At 43.3% G+C, this 17,683-nt stretch overlaps 1 protein-coding gene across 1 annotated transcript in view; it reads right to left on the minus strand.

The window, feature by feature from the left end:
• SCN11A (sodium voltage-gated channel alpha subunit 11) overlaps positions 1 to 17,683 on the minus strand; it is a 137,861-nt gene that overhangs the window by 64,438 nt on the left and 55,740 nt on the right. Inside the window, exons 5-9 of the mRNA XM_049693628.1 lie at positions 12,910 to 13,220; positions 9,305 to 9,423; positions 8,185 to 8,286; positions 4,958 to 5,086; positions 3,419 to 3,522 (exon numbers count right to left, since the gene is read on the minus strand). Of these exons, the coding sequence (XP_049549585.1) occupies positions 3,419 to 3,522; positions 4,958 to 5,086; positions 8,185 to 8,286; positions 9,305 to 9,423; positions 12,910 to 13,176 (721 nt within the window). The 5' untranslated portion in view covers positions 13,177 to 13,220. The remainder of the gene's footprint in view (positions 1 to 3,418; positions 3,523 to 4,957; positions 5,087 to 8,184; positions 8,287 to 9,304; positions 9,424 to 12,909; positions 13,221 to 17,683) is intronic.

The following is a 17,683-nucleotide window of genomic DNA, read 5'->3' on the forward strand; positions in this document are numbered from 1 at the left end:
AGGCCAAAGTGAGGCCTCCTGAGAGAAGGAGCAGAGCTGTATTTAACATTTGGTAGCTACTACCTACTATAAGGTACACGAGGTGCCATGAGATATAGCTAAATTGGGGGATCAGGGAGCTGGAAGAAGGAGCTTTGTCTGGACCCAAATAATAAGGATGTCTTAGGAAAAGAAACTCAGATTACTACTTATTATAAGGGTTTTTAAAAATTCATTCAAGAAATATATTTACCAAGCACATACTATGTCCATGGTACACTGTCAGGCTGCCAAAGTTACAAAATAAAAAGGACATAGTCTTGCAGTCTGTTGGTAAATGTTTAAAATCAGCTCTTGCGGGGAGGGGAGACAGAGAAAGTCTTCATTTGCAGCATTTACAGATGTCCTTGTTTGCTGAATTCCGGAGCGTAGATCCCTCTTCTCCCTCCATACACCCTTCTCCCCCAGCTGTTTTCAAGCTACCAACATGACGTCCCTGGATGCAGAGTTGGAAAAAGATGTGCACAGTCTGCTGGGGAGTTGGAACAAGTCAGTCCCAGCACAACACTGAGTCACAGGCTCTGCTCTCAACACAGCTGGAGAGATAAACCAGCAGATGGCATCGGTAATGTGTGGGATGACACTAAGTGACAAAGTTTCGGTCGATCAGCATAAACCATGAATGGCAGACTTGAGAACACAAAGCAGCATCTGATGGGAGGCCAAGCCCACAGCAGATGACCTTCCACCAAGGGTGATGCCACATGAGGAGGAGACTTCAGGCCAAGCTGGGACATCCACTGGATTCACCAGTGCACTTATGTTCACACCAAGATCACGTTTCCCCTGCATGGTCAGGGGCACCAAACACGAAAATAGTGTAACCTCATCTACGCCTGATTTTTCATCTGTAACAAGAGGCTCGAGTCTTCTCCAAAGCAAGATGATTTGGATGAAAGATAGCTGTGATTCCTGAATTATTTTTACATAGTCCCATAAAAGATTGTATCTCATACTCTTCCTTCCAAAAAGCATCCAGGGATCTCATGCGTTTCATGAGTCAAAATGCTTAGAGACGAGGAAGGGAACATGAAAGCTGCTAAGTGTCTCCCTGAATGTATATTTGTATATACATATACAAATATATATACATGTATATATATATACATGTATATATATATACATGTATATTTCACCCACGCGAAGTATGAGGGACTCAGCTCAGGCAGAAAGCCCCTAAATCTACCTGGGAAACCAAGGTCCACCTTGCAAAAGAGGAAGAGAAAGAGAGACATGTTCTACGTAAAGTGTCCTCTGACTGCCAGTTGCTTTATCACTATGCAGTTGTTCTTCTGGAGTTTCCAAAAATAACCACTGCCTCTGTATGAAAAAGATCCAAATTGCCTGGAGTTTTGATAGAAGAGACTAGAAGAAGAAGGGAAGAAGAAGGGGGGAAGGAAGGAGTCCAGAGGGAGAATATTTTTTAATAAAGTTTTTTTTTGTAAAGGAAAGAGAGGAAAGGGGAAGGAGAAGACTGTGCCATAATAACCTCATTTCTGATAAACTGGAATTCATATTTACAACCCCGTCCTTGGCTTCATCCTGATCCACTGAGCTCCTTCCTTGCCTGGCTTCCAAGAGACCACTTTTGCTCTCTTTCCTCCTTTACTGGTGGCTCTTGCTCATCTCCTTTGCTGGTTTCTCCTCTCTCCCCTCCCCTTTAAGGTCTACAGTGCCTGGGACTCAGTCCTTTGTCCTCTTCTACTTTCCATCTATGCTCATTTTCTTGGTAATCTCATCAGATTCCATGGCTCTAAATATCATCTACAGGCTCATAATCTCCAAAATGATATCTGCAGCCCTGGAACTCCAGCCTCACATATCTAATTGCCTACTTGGTACTTTGACTTGGATGTCTCACAGCCATCTCAAACAGAACACATGCAAAGCTGATTCCTAATCTGACCCCCAAGGCCTGCTTCTCTCACAGCCTTCCTTTTCTCATTCAGTGATGATTCCATCTTTCCAGTCCCTCAGACAAAAAACCTTGACTCATCCTTTACTCTTCTTTTGCTCATATCATGTATACAATCAACCTGTCAGGAAGTTCTCTTGTTTCCACCTTCAAATTTACACAGAATCTGACCACCATTCACCAACTCCTCTTCCACTGCCTGATCTGAGAGCACCACCACCTCCTGCTTGGATTATGGCAGTGGCCCCCTGTGTCAGTTTGGGCCCTCTGAGAAGCAGACACTTTGAGACCAGATTGCAAGAGATTTCTTGGGGAAATGCTTGTGAGGAATAATCTGGAGGGAGTGAGTGGAGGGACAAAGAGAGCCTCAGACTGTGACACAGGGCTGACACCTGGGAAAGGAGATCAGGAAGGAAGCAGATAGACAGGAAGTGCCTCAGACTGCAGTGCTGCTGTGAGACAGTCTCACCCTGGTTGCTGAGGAGCCGCTGAGCCAAAGTCCCACATAGAGGAGTCCCATACCTTTCAGGGGTGGGCCTGCACTAGCGGCCCCCACATGCAGGGAAAGCGTGATCTTGGCATGAACATGAATGCAGTGGTGAATCCAGAGAGGGGGCAGCTGGGACCATTAGTCAACTGCACTCCCTGCAGCAGGAGATCTGAGCAGCACATTTCCATGGTGACCAACATGCCTCCTATCTGGTCTTCCTGCTTCTACCTTTGCTCCCGCACATTCTGTTCCCCACACAACAGCCAGAGTAATCCTTTTAAAGCCTGGGTCAGGTCATGACTCCTCTGCTCAAAGCCCCTGCATGGCTCCCATTTCTCTCAGAGCAAAGCCCAAGTCTTCCCGGTACTTAGGTGCCTCCCCTTCACCTCTGTGGTCCCTCCTCCACCACCTGGCCCCTCATTCTGTCTGCTCCAGCCCCACCCACATGTTTTATAGTCCTCAGTCTGTAGACTGGCTGCTTCCTATGCTCAGAACACTCTTTCCCATATATCTGCTTGTGAAACTCCCTCACCACCTTCAAATCTGCTCACATCTCACCTTCTCAATGACACCTATCCTAACCACCCCACTAAAATTGCAACCTGCTTCCATGAACCCCCGTGACTTCCAAGAGCCACCACATCGCCTACTTTTCCATTTTATTTTTCCATGGCATATGTCACTTTCCAGCATGCTATATAATTTACTTATTTATTATAGTTACTGCTTAAGTCTGTCTCCCAACCCCCCACCTAGAATGTAAGCTCCATGAGGGCAGGGATCTTTGTCTGTTTGCTCATTGATATATCCCAAGCAGCTAGCACAGTGGATATTAGGTGCTCAATACATATTTGTTGAATGATCAAATAAATGAATAAAGCAGAGTTTGTTAGTTTGTGGTTTACATGACATATTGAGAAATTTTAACTATTCTCTTCCACTAAGAGCCAGTGTTGAAAGTTAGAGTGACTTACCTGAAATTACTGAAATTGCTTTCAAAGCTCTGAACACTCGGAAGGTACGCAGGGATGACAGACTGATGCTGCTGTCCTTGATATACGGTGAATAGGACACAAACCTACAAGACAAAGCACAAGGAAAGTCCAGGCTTGTTCAGGCATGCGTCTGCCCGGCACATCTCCACAAAGGTCACAAGTAAGCACAGCCTGAGGTGTGTGTCCACCAGAATGAAATCTGCAACCTCCCCTTCCAATCCCACCTTCGTGTCAGGACCTGGCAATACCACTAGTGCTCTATTGCTATGGACCCTATGGACCACAGATTGCACAGGAGGCTGCTCTCAGCTAACCTTTACACTTGGACATAGATGAGGATTCCTTGAAATAGTCACTGCAGTTGTGGCTACATCCATGGATAACAGAAATCAACTTAAACATTTATTGACTTGCTATCAAGTTCCAGGCCCCAGTACACTTCCATAAGGTCTCACCAGGTGGCCAAGCCCAGAAGGAACCTAGGCGGTCTGGCTCCAGAGCCCACATACTACACCATCTCTCAATAACCAGGAGCACTTGACCATTGACCTTCAAATGTAAAACTCTGAAATTAATAGTAACTACTTCAAAGGGCTTTCATGAATATTAAACAGAAAAATATATGCAAAGTGCTTAAGACAATGGCTGGCACAAATTAAATAAGGTTGGGTTTATTATTATTGTGCTGGCAATGGGCCATTGCTCCTCTTGCTTTTTATTTTGCTGACTCATGAATTTGGAATCTCATCATTCGGATGCCAAATTGATGCCCTCTCCTTCAGGAAGAACTTCAACTCTAACCTCATGCCATATACAATAACTAACTCAAAATGGACCACAAACTTAATTAAACATAAGAGCCAAAACAATAACACTTCTAGGAGAAAACATGAGAGAAACTCTTTGTGACCGTTCAGTAGACAAAGATGTTCTAGACCCCTTAATTCCTCCTCCATGCTCTAACAGCTGGAATCATGCACAGCTCCTATGCTAGCACTCACTGTAGCAGGTTATAATGGTCATTAAATGCCTCACTTCCCCTCTGACCTGCGAGCTCCAACAAGGTGAGAACCATGCATGATATATTTTTTTTCATTATCACAAGCCCTATATCTGGCACAGAGCCTGGCCCCATAACAGGTCAGTGTTTGGTAAATAAATGGCTGAAAAAGTAAGATCATGAGTATTGGCCTAGAAATGGATTTGTGAGGAATTCCCTGGCAGTCCAGTGGTTAGTACTTGGTGCTTTCATGGCCATGAGCCTGGGTTCAATATCTGGTTGGGGAACTAAGATCCCACAAGCCTCACGGTGCGGCCAGAAATGGATTTGTGTGTGTGAAGGCCTCTGGTCAGTTGGCTACATGGTGCAGTTCAGTGTCAACCAACACTGCACTCACAGTTCTAGGCTTTACTTGGCTGCACTCAGCCAGTCATGTGTATCTACACAGGGCCCTGCTGGAAGCCAAGGGGCTTCTTTCCCACCCCTAGTCTCTTTGATAAAAATCTTAACATTCTTACGCTGTTGCAATGACAATGGAGTCCAGCCAGTTCCACGGATCTCGAAGGAAAGAAAACTCATCCAGAATAAAACCTCTTGCCAATATTTTAACTAATGCTTCAAATATATAAATCCCAGTGAAGACATACCTACAAAGCAAATCATCCAGAACAAGAAGAAATATGATAAGCTATGTGAAAAAGAGAGAGCCCATTTGTCTGATATGACCTTCATGAGGTCAGATTCCATTTTAATGTGACATTTAACATTCTTGTCTTAGCAAATCAGAGTTCAGAAAGGCAAGGTCCTCAAGCAAGTTCTGGTATTTGGGATTTCTGAGAAAGAGGCCCATGGATAAAGTTGTAAAGCTGCTTTTAAACACCTAGCTTCACAGCCATATTCTTGAGAGAAGCTTCAGCCAACATGGACAGTCTTTTCAACAAATGGTGTTGGGAAAGCACAATATCCACATGCAAAAGAATGAAGCTGGACCGTTACCTTATACCATGTACAAAAATTAATTCAAAATGGATTAGAGTTAAATGTAAGACCTGAAACTAGGGACTTCCCTGGTGGTGCAGTGGTTAAGAATCAGCCTGCCAATGCAGGGGACACCAGTTCGAGCCCTGGTCTGGGAAGATCCCACATGCCGCAGAGCAGCTAAGCCCGTGCGCCACAACTATTGAGCCTGCGCTCTACAGCCAGCGAGCCACAACTACTGACCCCACATGCCACAACTACTGAAGCCCACGCGCCTAGAGCTCCTGCTCAACAACAAGAGAAGCCACTGCAATGAGAAGCCTGTGCATCGCAACGAAGAGTAGCCCCTGTTTGCCGTGGCTAGAGAAAGCCCACGCACAGCAACGAAGACCCAATAGATAAATAAATAAACAAATAAATAAATAAAAATGTTGTGAATATTTAAAAAAGACCTGAAACTATAAGACTCCTAGAAGAAAATATCTGCAAATCATATATCTGATGAGGTTAATATTTGGAATATATGAAGAACTCCTACAAACTCAGCAACAAAAAATTAAATAATCCACTTAAAAATGGCCAAATGACTTGAATAGACATTTTTCCAAAGATTACATACAAATTGCCAACAAGCATATGAAAAGATGTTCAATATCACTAATCATCAGGGAAATGCAAATCAAAACCACAGTGAGATATCACCTCGTACTCATTAGGCTGGCTACTTTTTTTAAAAAAGCAGAAAATAACAAGTGTTGGTGAGGATGTGGCGAGATTAAAACCCTTGTGCACTAGTGGTGGGATTGTAAAATGGTGCAACCACCATGGAAAATAATATGGAGATTCTTCAAAAGATTAAAAATCTAATTACCATATGATCCAGCAATCCCACTTCTGGGTACATATACAAAAGAACTGAAAGCAGAGTCTTGAAGAGATATTTGCACACCCATGTTCACAGCAGCACTATTCACAATAGCCAAGAGGTAGAAGCAACCCAAATGTCCATTGACAGATGAATAGATTAATAAAATGTGGTATATATATATGCAATGGAATATTATTGAGCCTAGGAAAGGAAAGAAATCCTGTCACATGTGACAACATGGATGAATCTTGAGGTCATATACTAAGGGAAATAAACTAGTTTAAAAAGACAAATATGGTATGATTCCACTTACAGGAAGCACCTAGAGTAATCAAATACACAGAGACATAAAGTATAATGGTGGTTTCCAGGGGACTGGAGGGGAGGGCAGAATGGGGAGTTACTGTTTTATGAGTACAGAGTTTCAGTTTTGCAAGATTAAAAGAGTTGTGGAGATGGAGAGTGGTAATGGTTGAACATCTGTGCGAATGTACTTAATACCACTGATCTGTACACCTAAAAGTGATTAAGATGGCAAATGTGATGTAATGTGTATTTTATCACAATTTTTAAAAAAACTATTTCCATTTTATTCCTTTAGTCCTTCATCATGTTCTGCCTTCTAATTTATTTCCCTTCTTCCCCTTCCACCTCCTCCAAAAGACAATACTCTAGCTCTCTTGTTATAATCCCAATAAAAAAAATCCCAATAAAAAAAAAAAAATGTGCGCGTGCGCGCGCACACACACACACACACACACACACACACACACACGCTGGTCCCACATCTGGGACAGAAACAATGATTTTGAACACTCTGCTGGTTCAGAGTAAAAGAAGTGGACCTTTTCTGGTAGAATGTCCAACCATTGTTAGCCCTCAAAGCTAAAGAACTAAGGTCTTGGGAACTCGAAGAATCCCAAAGCAGCTAAGTCCAAGAGCAGAAATGGTCATGAGGCTGCCTTGGGCAAGAGCTACTTCTGCTTCCGCTTTTTTCTAAACTGCTCACCTTTTAGGTGACAAATAAACACAGAAGGTTAATTAATGTCTGCCCGTAAATGCCATCTTTTAAACTCAGGTATAATTTATAAAATTATAGGTATTTTGAAAAAAGGCTATAATTGCAGATGTGTGGGATTCTGCAAGTCTTCATCTAGATCTCAAGCAAATGAGACAGCCACCTCTGACTGCTATTTCTGCCTAGCCATTTAGCCTTCCACCTCCCACCCTGCCATTTTCTCTTTTCCAGCAGAAGCCTGCCAGTGGTGGGACATGTAGACCAAAATGACATCTGCTATGGAGTACAGCCATGCCCACCAGCAGGAAGCAGGGCTTGAGATCTCCATGATAGGGAGACCTCAACCCACCAGGCAAATCAGGCCCTCTGGGGTGTGTCACTGTCAGTTCAACCATAGTTAGGGTGTCCAGTCAGGGCCATGGTTGTCTAGCTAGTAAACCCATTTCTAAGACTCTATTCTAAGAAAATAATGATTTTTTAAAGTAGCTTTATACCAAAAGATGCTTGTCACAATGCTATTTATAGTAGTAAAATACAAGAGTAGTTAAGTAAATTATGGTATAGTCACCTGATGAAATATTGTATTGGCATCAAAATGGGCTCCTATTAAGCCTACATAAGGACAAAGAAGACCACGTAAAACTAGACATAAAATCTGTATGTGTGCTGTTTATTACAAATGTAAGTTTAAAAGGCCTTTAAAGACAATTGTAAGTGTACATATACAAAAATGAAACTGACTCTGCCAGCATTTGTGCTGGGGATCTGGGATTATGGGTGACTTTTTCTTCTCTCCATAGCTAAAATCTGAGGTAATGATAATTCTTTTAGGTTTATTTGCTTAAAAACATAGGACAAATGCATGCAGGACAAACACTTACTCAGCACTCTCAGTATCTATGTTAATGCTGTCCTTCCCACGAGTCATGGCCATGAACACGCAGTTGATGATGACGGTGCAGATGATGAACATGCTGAACAATGTGACTAGGGCCGTTAAGGCAGCTACACTGCAGGATGGCATGTGTCATTAGTTATTGTAGTTGAGGCTGTGGGGGTCCCTGCAGGGCCCCTTTTCTGCAGGAGCATCTGTCCTCTAACTGTGAGCGTTGGCTGAGAACAACCCACAGCTGTCCCCTCCCTTGAAGAACTGTCCTCAGCCTGAATGGCAGCCTCCTCACCGTGGAGGGCTACACTCCCTTTCCACATGTCTGACCGACAGATTTACAGAAACCGGGCCTCTGGCTTTCAGACGGGGCAGCTCTGTGATAGATTCATGCTCTGGAGATCCCCGTGGCTCCAGCTGATGTCTGATGTGGGCTCAACTGAGACCCTGTCCTTGCTTGGCTCCTCCTTTTGCTCCATGCTGTTTCCGTTTTTCCTTTTCCAGAGAGCACTCCCCCACTAAATCACTTAAATAAGAATCCCATCTCAGGCTCTGCTTCTAGGGAACCCAACTTAAATAGATATTCCTTCCCGTTTTCCTGAGTACTTCCGTCTACCAACCCACGTCTTTTTCACACCCCCCTTCCCCCCATCTAAAACTGCCTGGTGTCTCCTCACCCCCTGAAAATCTGGACTTTTAACACTAGAAAGTGTTTCTAAAAAAGCTTTAAACACTGTAGTTCTAGCACGACTCATTTATCAGCTAAACACAGTGCACAGTTTGCCAGTTTACCCTTTATTTGGGTCTCAACTTAGATGTTCCTTTCTTCAGGAGGCCATTCTTGATACCTCCAAAGCACAACAGAGCCTCTCCACACTCCCACTTCCAGACTGCCCATCTCACTAAGAAATTGCTTGCCTTTTGACCTGTCTCCTCTGAGGCCACAGGATCCCAGACAGGTGCCAGTCCCAACACAGCCCTGCCATACAGCAGGGCCACTCACCCAGTATTTCTTAAAAGAATAAGCTATTTCCACTCAACAAACATGTGAACCCCTAGGGCTTCTGCACACTTCACATGACCTGGACTTGGTAAAAGAAGCAACAAAAGGATATGAATGGACTGAAATTCTAATGGCTAAACTTCTGATTGAATTGAAAGGCCCCAAAATGAACAAGGCACGTTTGGCACTGAAGCGGTAGATTGTTCTCTTTTTGTTCAACACCATAAATGTCTGCAAAAAAAAACAAACACAACAGGAATTACATGCAGTGACCAAACAATATTTATCATGAGCTCATTCAGAGAAAATTCGGTGGAACCACAGGTTGAGTCATGGCTTATCTTATTATGATGACTGTAGCTTCTGACTGGAGACCTGTCTTCTGAAGCCAGAGGTACTTTCTGACCAGCCTACACTGTCACTCTGGAAGCCAAGAGATCTCCCCATGTGGCTTGGGTCTCACTCAGAGTCCCAAGACTCTGATCTATTGAAAGTCATCCCTCACTCCCAAAATAACTGTTGAGCTGTGGACTGTTCACCCAGTGAAATACTCTGGAAGCCCCAGAAATGAAGCGCATGGGCCCTGCAAGTAAAGAAAAAAGAGGTGAAGAGTAATAACTGGGTCAAACAAAACCCTCTGATTTGTACTCCATGGTATATATTTATGGAGATAAGAACTAGAAGAAAACTTGAAGAGACAGAAATAGAATTGAACATTCACACTCGGCAGATTATTTTAAATTATTTTGATTACTAATGAAAACTTTGTTGGCACAACATTGTAAATCCATTATACTTCAATAAAAGATAAAATTAAATAAAAACTTTATAATGAATCTTAGAATAGTCAGGTACCTAGAGAGTTTATATTGTTATGCCTGAGCTGTGCTACATGAAAGAGTCTGCCATTCACTTCTAACCTTGAGGATTTTCAATAAAAAATCATCACAGTTCCCAGACTTGCTCTCCCATTCCCCCCACCTCCCTGGACATAGGCAAATCTGCCTGAGGTTCTCGACTGGCAGGGGAGGGCCTACAGAAGGCAATGGAAATGTGTGTGGTTGCTTTTGGTTATCTGTCACAATCACTGGAGGCTCTACTGGCCTGTAGTGGGTACGTCCTGGGATGCCAAATCCAGGACAGACACACCAAATGGTGCACTGTTCACCCAAAGTGTCCAGTTGGGCCCCACTGAAAAACACCAAACCTGCACCTGTTTCCTCCTTGCATGTCTTCCTGGCCTCTGGGCCTGAACCCGCACCTGGACAACAACCAATGACTCACAAGCTTCTAACATCAACCCTCAGACCTCTCCCTTTCCATTTAACTGTCATCTGGCTGTCCCCTTATATGTCCTGATGGCTGTTACAAAAGCCTTCATAGAACTAGGGTCATTCCTGTCTTCTGTGTCATTGCTCCTTTCATATTTGCAGAAAAGTACTACTTGACATGTAATCCAGCATATTCTCAGACAGGAAAGACAGGTCTTGTCACCCAGGCCCAGAAACAGTGGGGTAGCTGCCGCCTTGGTTGAGATACCAGAACTTCAGCCACTGCCAAACATCAGCTTCCTTCACTGAGTTGCTGGAACTTACTTGTCTGCTGGCCATCTGGCTGCAGGGAAAATGTGGACTAGGATATTTTCTGTTTCCTCCATAACAAAATGAAATCTTTAAAAGCTATGAGCCCAGGAGTCTAAGACTCACTTTGGGGATTCTGTGCCCTTCCTTTGGACAGAAAGACGATTTTAGGGCAGAGAGCAAACCTCTTCCTAAGGTGGGTCACCCAGATTAACAGGTGGCATGATATGGCTCTACTTCTATGCCCTTTGATTTTTTTTGAATTTAATTTAATTTATTTTTTTATACAGCAGGTTCTTATTAGTTATCCATTTTATGTCCTTTGATTTTGATATTTTATTAATGTCTCCTCTGACTGCTTTAAATATTTCAACTAATGGTGTATTTAACTACACTTGCCAGGGTTTTAATGATTTAAACCTGTCTGCTTGCTGACACATCTCCACGCTTTTCCTTGTAGCTCTTCAAAAATGGAAGCTTTGAAAAGAGAGGAAGTGACCTGCGACTACAGAAAGAGCCCTTGGGTTTGAGTCCCAGCTCCACCACTAACTAGCTGTTTGACCTGGTATAAGCCACTTCCCCATCAAGGCTTTGTCTCCTCATCTGTAAGGTGAAGTGCAAATGACACCACACATAGCTCACATGACTGCTGAGAGCACTGACGTGTTAGGTCATGGGTGTGCAGAGCTCTGAACAAGTATCATGTCTCCTGATTTAAAGGGAGGACCCAGGCTGAGAAGAGATGGTCCTAGAATATCCACCCCAGCTGTATCAGAGCCTGTCCTCCCAGGACTGTCCGCAAAACACCAAGCTGCTGCCTACCTCCTGGATCTCCTACCTAGCCTAGAGGCAGAAGGAGGCCTCCAGGAGTTATCTCACCTCCAACTACTCTGCCTCCTAGAAGCCCCTGGAATTCTGGGGCATTAGGAGAAGGAGAAATATTGGAGTGTTTTTGTTCCTTCGTCTCTTTTCCCCTTTTTTGTCCTTCCCACTCATACCCAGCTTTCTTCCATCACACAATCCCCATTCGGCCTGGTAACCCCAAGTCTGTCCAATTCAAGGACATACAAACCAGGCAATCTTTCTTTGGAGAAGTCAGTTTCTCATGGGTGCCAGAAAAGGATGCTCTCAGCATCCCATATTTTCCAGGACTTGCCCCAAACTCCCCAGCTTCCTTCCTTCCTGTCTTCAGTCTGGCAAAGTCGGTTTTCCATTCTCTGCTGGATCACACAGTGAGATGATGATGGCAAGGTCTTCTGAGTCTTTCCTGAAAGGGGATGGTCTGTAGAGGACTTTCCTCACTGCCCCAGGCTTTCAAACAGCCATGAGAAGAGACTGAGCTCACGTTTCCTCATCCAGGAACCCCTTTGAGGAACTTTTACTAGAATTTCCCTACATCTAGGTAGATAAAACAGCAAGCTTATCACATATTGACATGGAGTTTACATGTAATCTGTATGTGCCTACTTGATTACAATATTCTTAAACTTCACTTATCGAGCTCCTCTTATGTGCCAAGTGTTGGTCTAGGGCTCTGACCTTCATAAATCTCATTTAATAGCCTAAAAAGCCTATTGCCTAAGAGTTTTTCAAGGTAAACTCTAGTTGCTGAAATGGACATTCATGGACAGTGATATTAATTCTTCATATCAGTATAATGCCTTACAGTTTATAAAGTTTTACAGTTTTTAAAGGCTCCATAGCATGCCTATGTTGTAATGTAGGGAGAGCAGGCATTATTCCCATTCTACTGATTAGAAAAGTGAGAATGAGTGAAGTCATTTACCCAAAGTTATAAATCCAATTACGTGAAATGGCCTACACCCAACTTTTCTGACTGCTAGTCCAGTCCTCTTTCCTGACACCATCTTATGTTTTCTCTGTTCTCCTTTTACCCTTCTGCTGCTCCTCGTCCTCATTCATCTTCTTTTCCAAGACATGCATTATTACAGAGAGAAACTTAGTACTGAAAGCCATTCTCAGGACTGTGAAAGCAATGACAGCGAGTGACAGCAAAGGAGAAGTGGGGTCTGGCCTCTTTATACCCTGAGATCAATATTTGGAGATCCATGCAATGCCAATTACAGCTGGTGGTTAGAACATGGTTAGAACACCCCAGCCACCCCACAGAGGGTACCTTATGATTTCTGTAGAATGGGTCCAAGTCTTCCAGGGGCTTCCCTATCAGCTCATGGGGAATGTCACCATAGAGCATGGGCAACTTTCTGGACACCTTTAGGTCAAGCTGAGGTCGAGGCTGGGGTTCTGCTGCTGTCTGGTCTTTGGACTTTTTTTTCTCCTTCTGGATGGCGATCCGCTTCTTGATTGCAGCCAAAGAGTCAGGAGTGAAGGGGCGGAAATTCCTCGCATCTGGGAAGATCACCGGGCAGCACCTGTCATCCATCTTCACCCTCAGGGCAGAGACAAGCAGCAGATCCTCAGAGAGCTCTGGGAGGTAGAAAATTACACTGTCTGCCCTGAGATTCCACTCTCCAAGGACCACATCATGGGGTCTACAAGAGTTGAGACTGAGGTGAGGGGGCCTGGGAACTCATTAGCTGTGGAGAAGGTCAGAAGATGTGACCACTATTGTGGATATAAAAAGAATTTTGGGCATAGGCGAGACCAAAGCAGGACATCATTCCTGGAGGACCTGGAAATAGGTGGGAAGCTGAGTTCAGGGTCAATGAGCAGAAGAAGCTCAGCCTCTAAAAATGAGACCCAAGCATCAAGGAAGACAGTAAGACTGAACCAGCTGAACTGCTGAAATGGGACCTGCAGATGGTAGACAAGTGGCTGCAGTGTGAACAGGAGAGGAAGGAATAGGGAATCAAGTGGGCCATAGTTGGGGGTTGTAAAATCAAAACTATGAGTGCATGAGTCTTCACCTTTGGTCGGCAAATTTCTCGAAATGTGACAGGATGGAAACAAAAGAGACATAAACACAGGCATGAACATTTACACTAACATCTATGATCCTTTGCCAGCTCCCTAACTTCTGAGACCCAGACCTGGCAGAAGTGAGACCCCAAGAAAGCAAAAAGCATTTGCCAAAGCTAATAGGTCACTCTACCATGGGAAAATAGCTCTCCCAGCCCCTATCCCTGACAGCCCTTTCTACAAGGACTTTCTCTACAGACTCAGGCTTAAAACTAGACTCTGAGAAAAAGCAGTAGTGTTTAAGTTGAATGCATTTACTCCCCATGCCAGGCATCTTCTTCCTTTCTAATTTACTGAATGCCAATCTAGGATTGACTCCCACACCACTCCAAGGAATTACAATGGGGAACCCAACACAGGATTGGTTTATTCATTCGACAACCATGTGCTCAGAGCCTGTTCCAGGCACAGTGCTAGGCACTAATGGTGAAAAAACCTCAGTCTCTCCTCCAGACCCTACAGTTACACTGCCTGCTGTAGTGGAGAAGACAGATAAAAGACATGAAATTACAGTAGAGTAAGACAAATGCTACTATAGGAAATAAATAGAGGGTGCTATGTCTGTTCATAGGATAAGCATCTGAGCAGTTTTGCAGAATCAGGGATGGCTTACCGAAGCTTTAATGTCTCAGCTGAGACCTGAAGGAGATGTAAGTCTCAGAGAAGAAAAAAACGGACATTAGAGTGTTGCAGGGGGGAGGAAAGAGCATGTACGAGGACACTTGGTTGAAAAAGAATGTGGTGTCCATCAACAGGTTTTGTTTGCCCAGAATGGAGATTGTGAGGAGTGGAATGGTCAGTCAGCATTGGAGAGCATGTGGGGGCCTGTAATCCTTAGTAAAGATCATGGACTTCACCCTGAGGGTAGTGGAGTGTTACTGAAGGGTGGGTTATTACTATTATTATTATTCCAGAGGAGCAACACTATCATTTTTTAAATATCCCTCTTACTGGTGAGAATGAATAGGCTTGGGATAGGGGAATGAAGGAGTTGGGAAGGCCAGAATAGGAGAAATGAGCCTGGAAACTGTTGCAACAGGTCATAACCACTGAGGATGACCTAATGGAGTGCATGGATTTGAGAGTCACTTAAAAAATAGCCTTGACAAGTGACTCATGGGAAGAGAGGGATTTAAGGGACAGGAAGGAGCCAAGGCTCCTGGCTTCGGCAAGTGAGTCAACAGTGCCACTCGCTCAGATAGAGAGCACTAGGGAAGGAAAAAGTTTTGGGGGAATAGATTCAGATTAAAACACATGGAGTTGAAGCCACTGATGGGACCTGCAAGTGGAGAGAACCGGGAAGCACTAGAATACAGAGAAATCACAGCTTACACGTGTTAGCCTCTGAAAAAAAGCACATAAGAAAAAAACAAAAACAAAAAACATAGTCAAAACTTCCCTTGCCAATCCCTTAGGGAGGTACCATATTGAAGAGGCATCCCAACTCACTGGTCAACAAATTCAATAGAACCTCTTTCTTCAGTGAAGAAAGTAGTTGGATTCTGTTTAAAGGCCACGACAAGGGCAACATATGTGTCTTTAAACACACTAAGGGTAATGCAGTACTCACAAGGTGTGAGCCATATGTCAACAGAAACCAAATATGGGACCATAGATTCAATGCATTCTGTCCTGCATTCATTCAGTGTCAAGATCTTTATGGATGTCAGGGTCAAGATCTTTATGGATGCTCCTGGATAATGGAATTGGCCGTACTATTTAAATTACTCTCTCTCCTCTCCTCTCCCCTCCGTTCCTCTTCCCTTCTATTTCTTCCCTCACCGCTCTCTCATAAACATATGTAATTGAATTTGTATAAATGAAGTGAGCATATAATAAGACTCTACTGAATTTGGCCCTAGAGCTCATAAAAGATATTTAAGACAGCATGAAGTCTTTTGCAGTAAACAGCATATGAATGCTAGTTGATCCTATAAAATGGATGAGCCAGGAAAGACCCTGGATGGCAAAAACTGGACCTTATGCTAAGTTGCAGCAAGAAATCCAGTGGAGGGCTGCTGCCATAATAATGAGACTATTGAAGAAGAAACTGGACATTCTGGCCCTGCTGTTCTGACCCTGGGGTATTTTGACTGGGTCCTTGAGGAAAAGAGACTTAATAAAAATAAATAACACAAAATAAAACTGACAACTCCTGAAACTGCACATGTCAAAATTTGTTATAGATGGGGACTTCCCTGGTGGTCCAGTGGTTAAGAACCTGCCTTCCAATGCAGGGGACACGGGTTTGATCCCTGGTCGGGGAACTAAGCCTCGGGGAACCTAAGCCTGTGCACTGCAACTACTGAGCCCGTGCGCTCTGGAGCCCGAGTGCCACAACTAGAGAGAAGCCCACGTGGCTGCAACGAAGAGCCCGCATGCTGCAAAGAAAGATCCCGCATGCTACAACTAAGACCTGACACAGCCAAAAAAATTAAAATTAAAAAAAAAAAAAAAACTGGTTTATTAACAGGTAAAAAAGAAAGGTAATTAGAAATTCCATGGAAACAAAATGTTCTTCAGAAAGTCACATTTTACATATGAAGCCAGCTAAATGATCTGAGCAGCTGACAGAATATAATAACAGGAAAAAAAGAGAGTCCACTTGACCCTGACACTTCGAATGTTCTCTTTCATGCAGCAGAAGGTCAGTGACATCAGAGTCCAGCACCTTCTTTATGGGCCCCAATATAGTACTTGGTTTTAGAGACTAGTAGCTACAAAATCTTTATATCATAAAGGTTATATATTAGTTTTTGATTTTTAACAATCTGATACATAAAGCAAAATTAATTATAATTACAGAATAGACTTCAAATGTTATCAATGTTATAAAATTCTGCTGCAAGCTGGAGTTGGAGAGAAAAGGTGAGGGGAAGCTCAGAGGCACCAATTTCCTCATCCTAAACACGTGGAGAATTAAGACATTCTATGGAAGGTCAACCGATCAAGCAATACAAGTATAAGTCTATCCCTTAAAATTACACAGGTAATCAAGTGCAAAACCAAATTAGAAATATAAGGAAAAAAAACTGGAAGGAATCATGAGAAAGGCAGAAGGATTACTGTCAATAAGCTAAATCCCTCATCGCACATAGGGGCAATTCAATATTTTTTACTTAAACTTGATAAATCAAGAAATAGAAGAATAAGAGAATTATTTAGAGTTAAGTGAGACAATGACCAGAAGACTGAAAAACTGAAATGGTTAACAGTGCGACTGGATATATAGGTGATGGTGGAGACATTTTATTTTTCATGTTATATCCTTCCCAACATTTTTTCCTCCTGAGCTATTTGAATTATATGCATGTATGTTACTCCCATAGGATTGCGAAAGGATTGTAAAAATCCTTCAAGGGCTCAAAACATCCTCTAATTCAAAATAGAGAGTTAAAATAGAGAATCAAAACAGAGAGTCAATATCAGGTATGAAGACAGGCTCTAAATCTCCTTGAGTCAGAAAGGAAGCAAGCTTAATCTCAATTTGCAGTCCTAAACCAGGAGGCCAGCAACCTGTGAATTATGACTTGACACAGGGCAATCATGGGAGACAGGGAGGCCTGTGAGAAGGCTCTGCCAGACCTCCATCAGGTGATGGGCTAGACTGGCAAGGGAGGTGGGGAGCCATCTGTCAGGGCCTCTGAGGACCAGCCTGTGTTCAGCAGGCTCACGGGCCCACTCCCACTAAATAGAAAGTAAACAAACACTCATCTAGGAACGAAAGCCAAAGCCTCACTTCCTTAAGCAGAGGCCCTAAATTCTTTGGGAATTCACTCTGTTAAGATTAGGTAGCTCTGAACCTTACTTCAAATCTATAGCTTTATAGAGGTATTTAGATCTGAATTCCAATCATTCATTCACTCATGTGCTGGGTGCTGGAAATGCAAAGTGATATAAAACACCATCCCAGCCTCAAAGGTCTTACAATGGTGTGGGGAATCAGGTAAGTTAAGGACAAAGGATGAAAC

The sequence above is a fragment of the Orcinus orca genome, chromosome 10 (assembly GCF_937001465.1).
Source record: "Orcinus orca chromosome 10, mOrcOrc1.1, whole genome shotgun sequence".
Lineage (NCBI taxonomy): Eukaryota > Metazoa > Chordata > Mammalia > Artiodactyla > Delphinidae > Orcinus > Orcinus orca.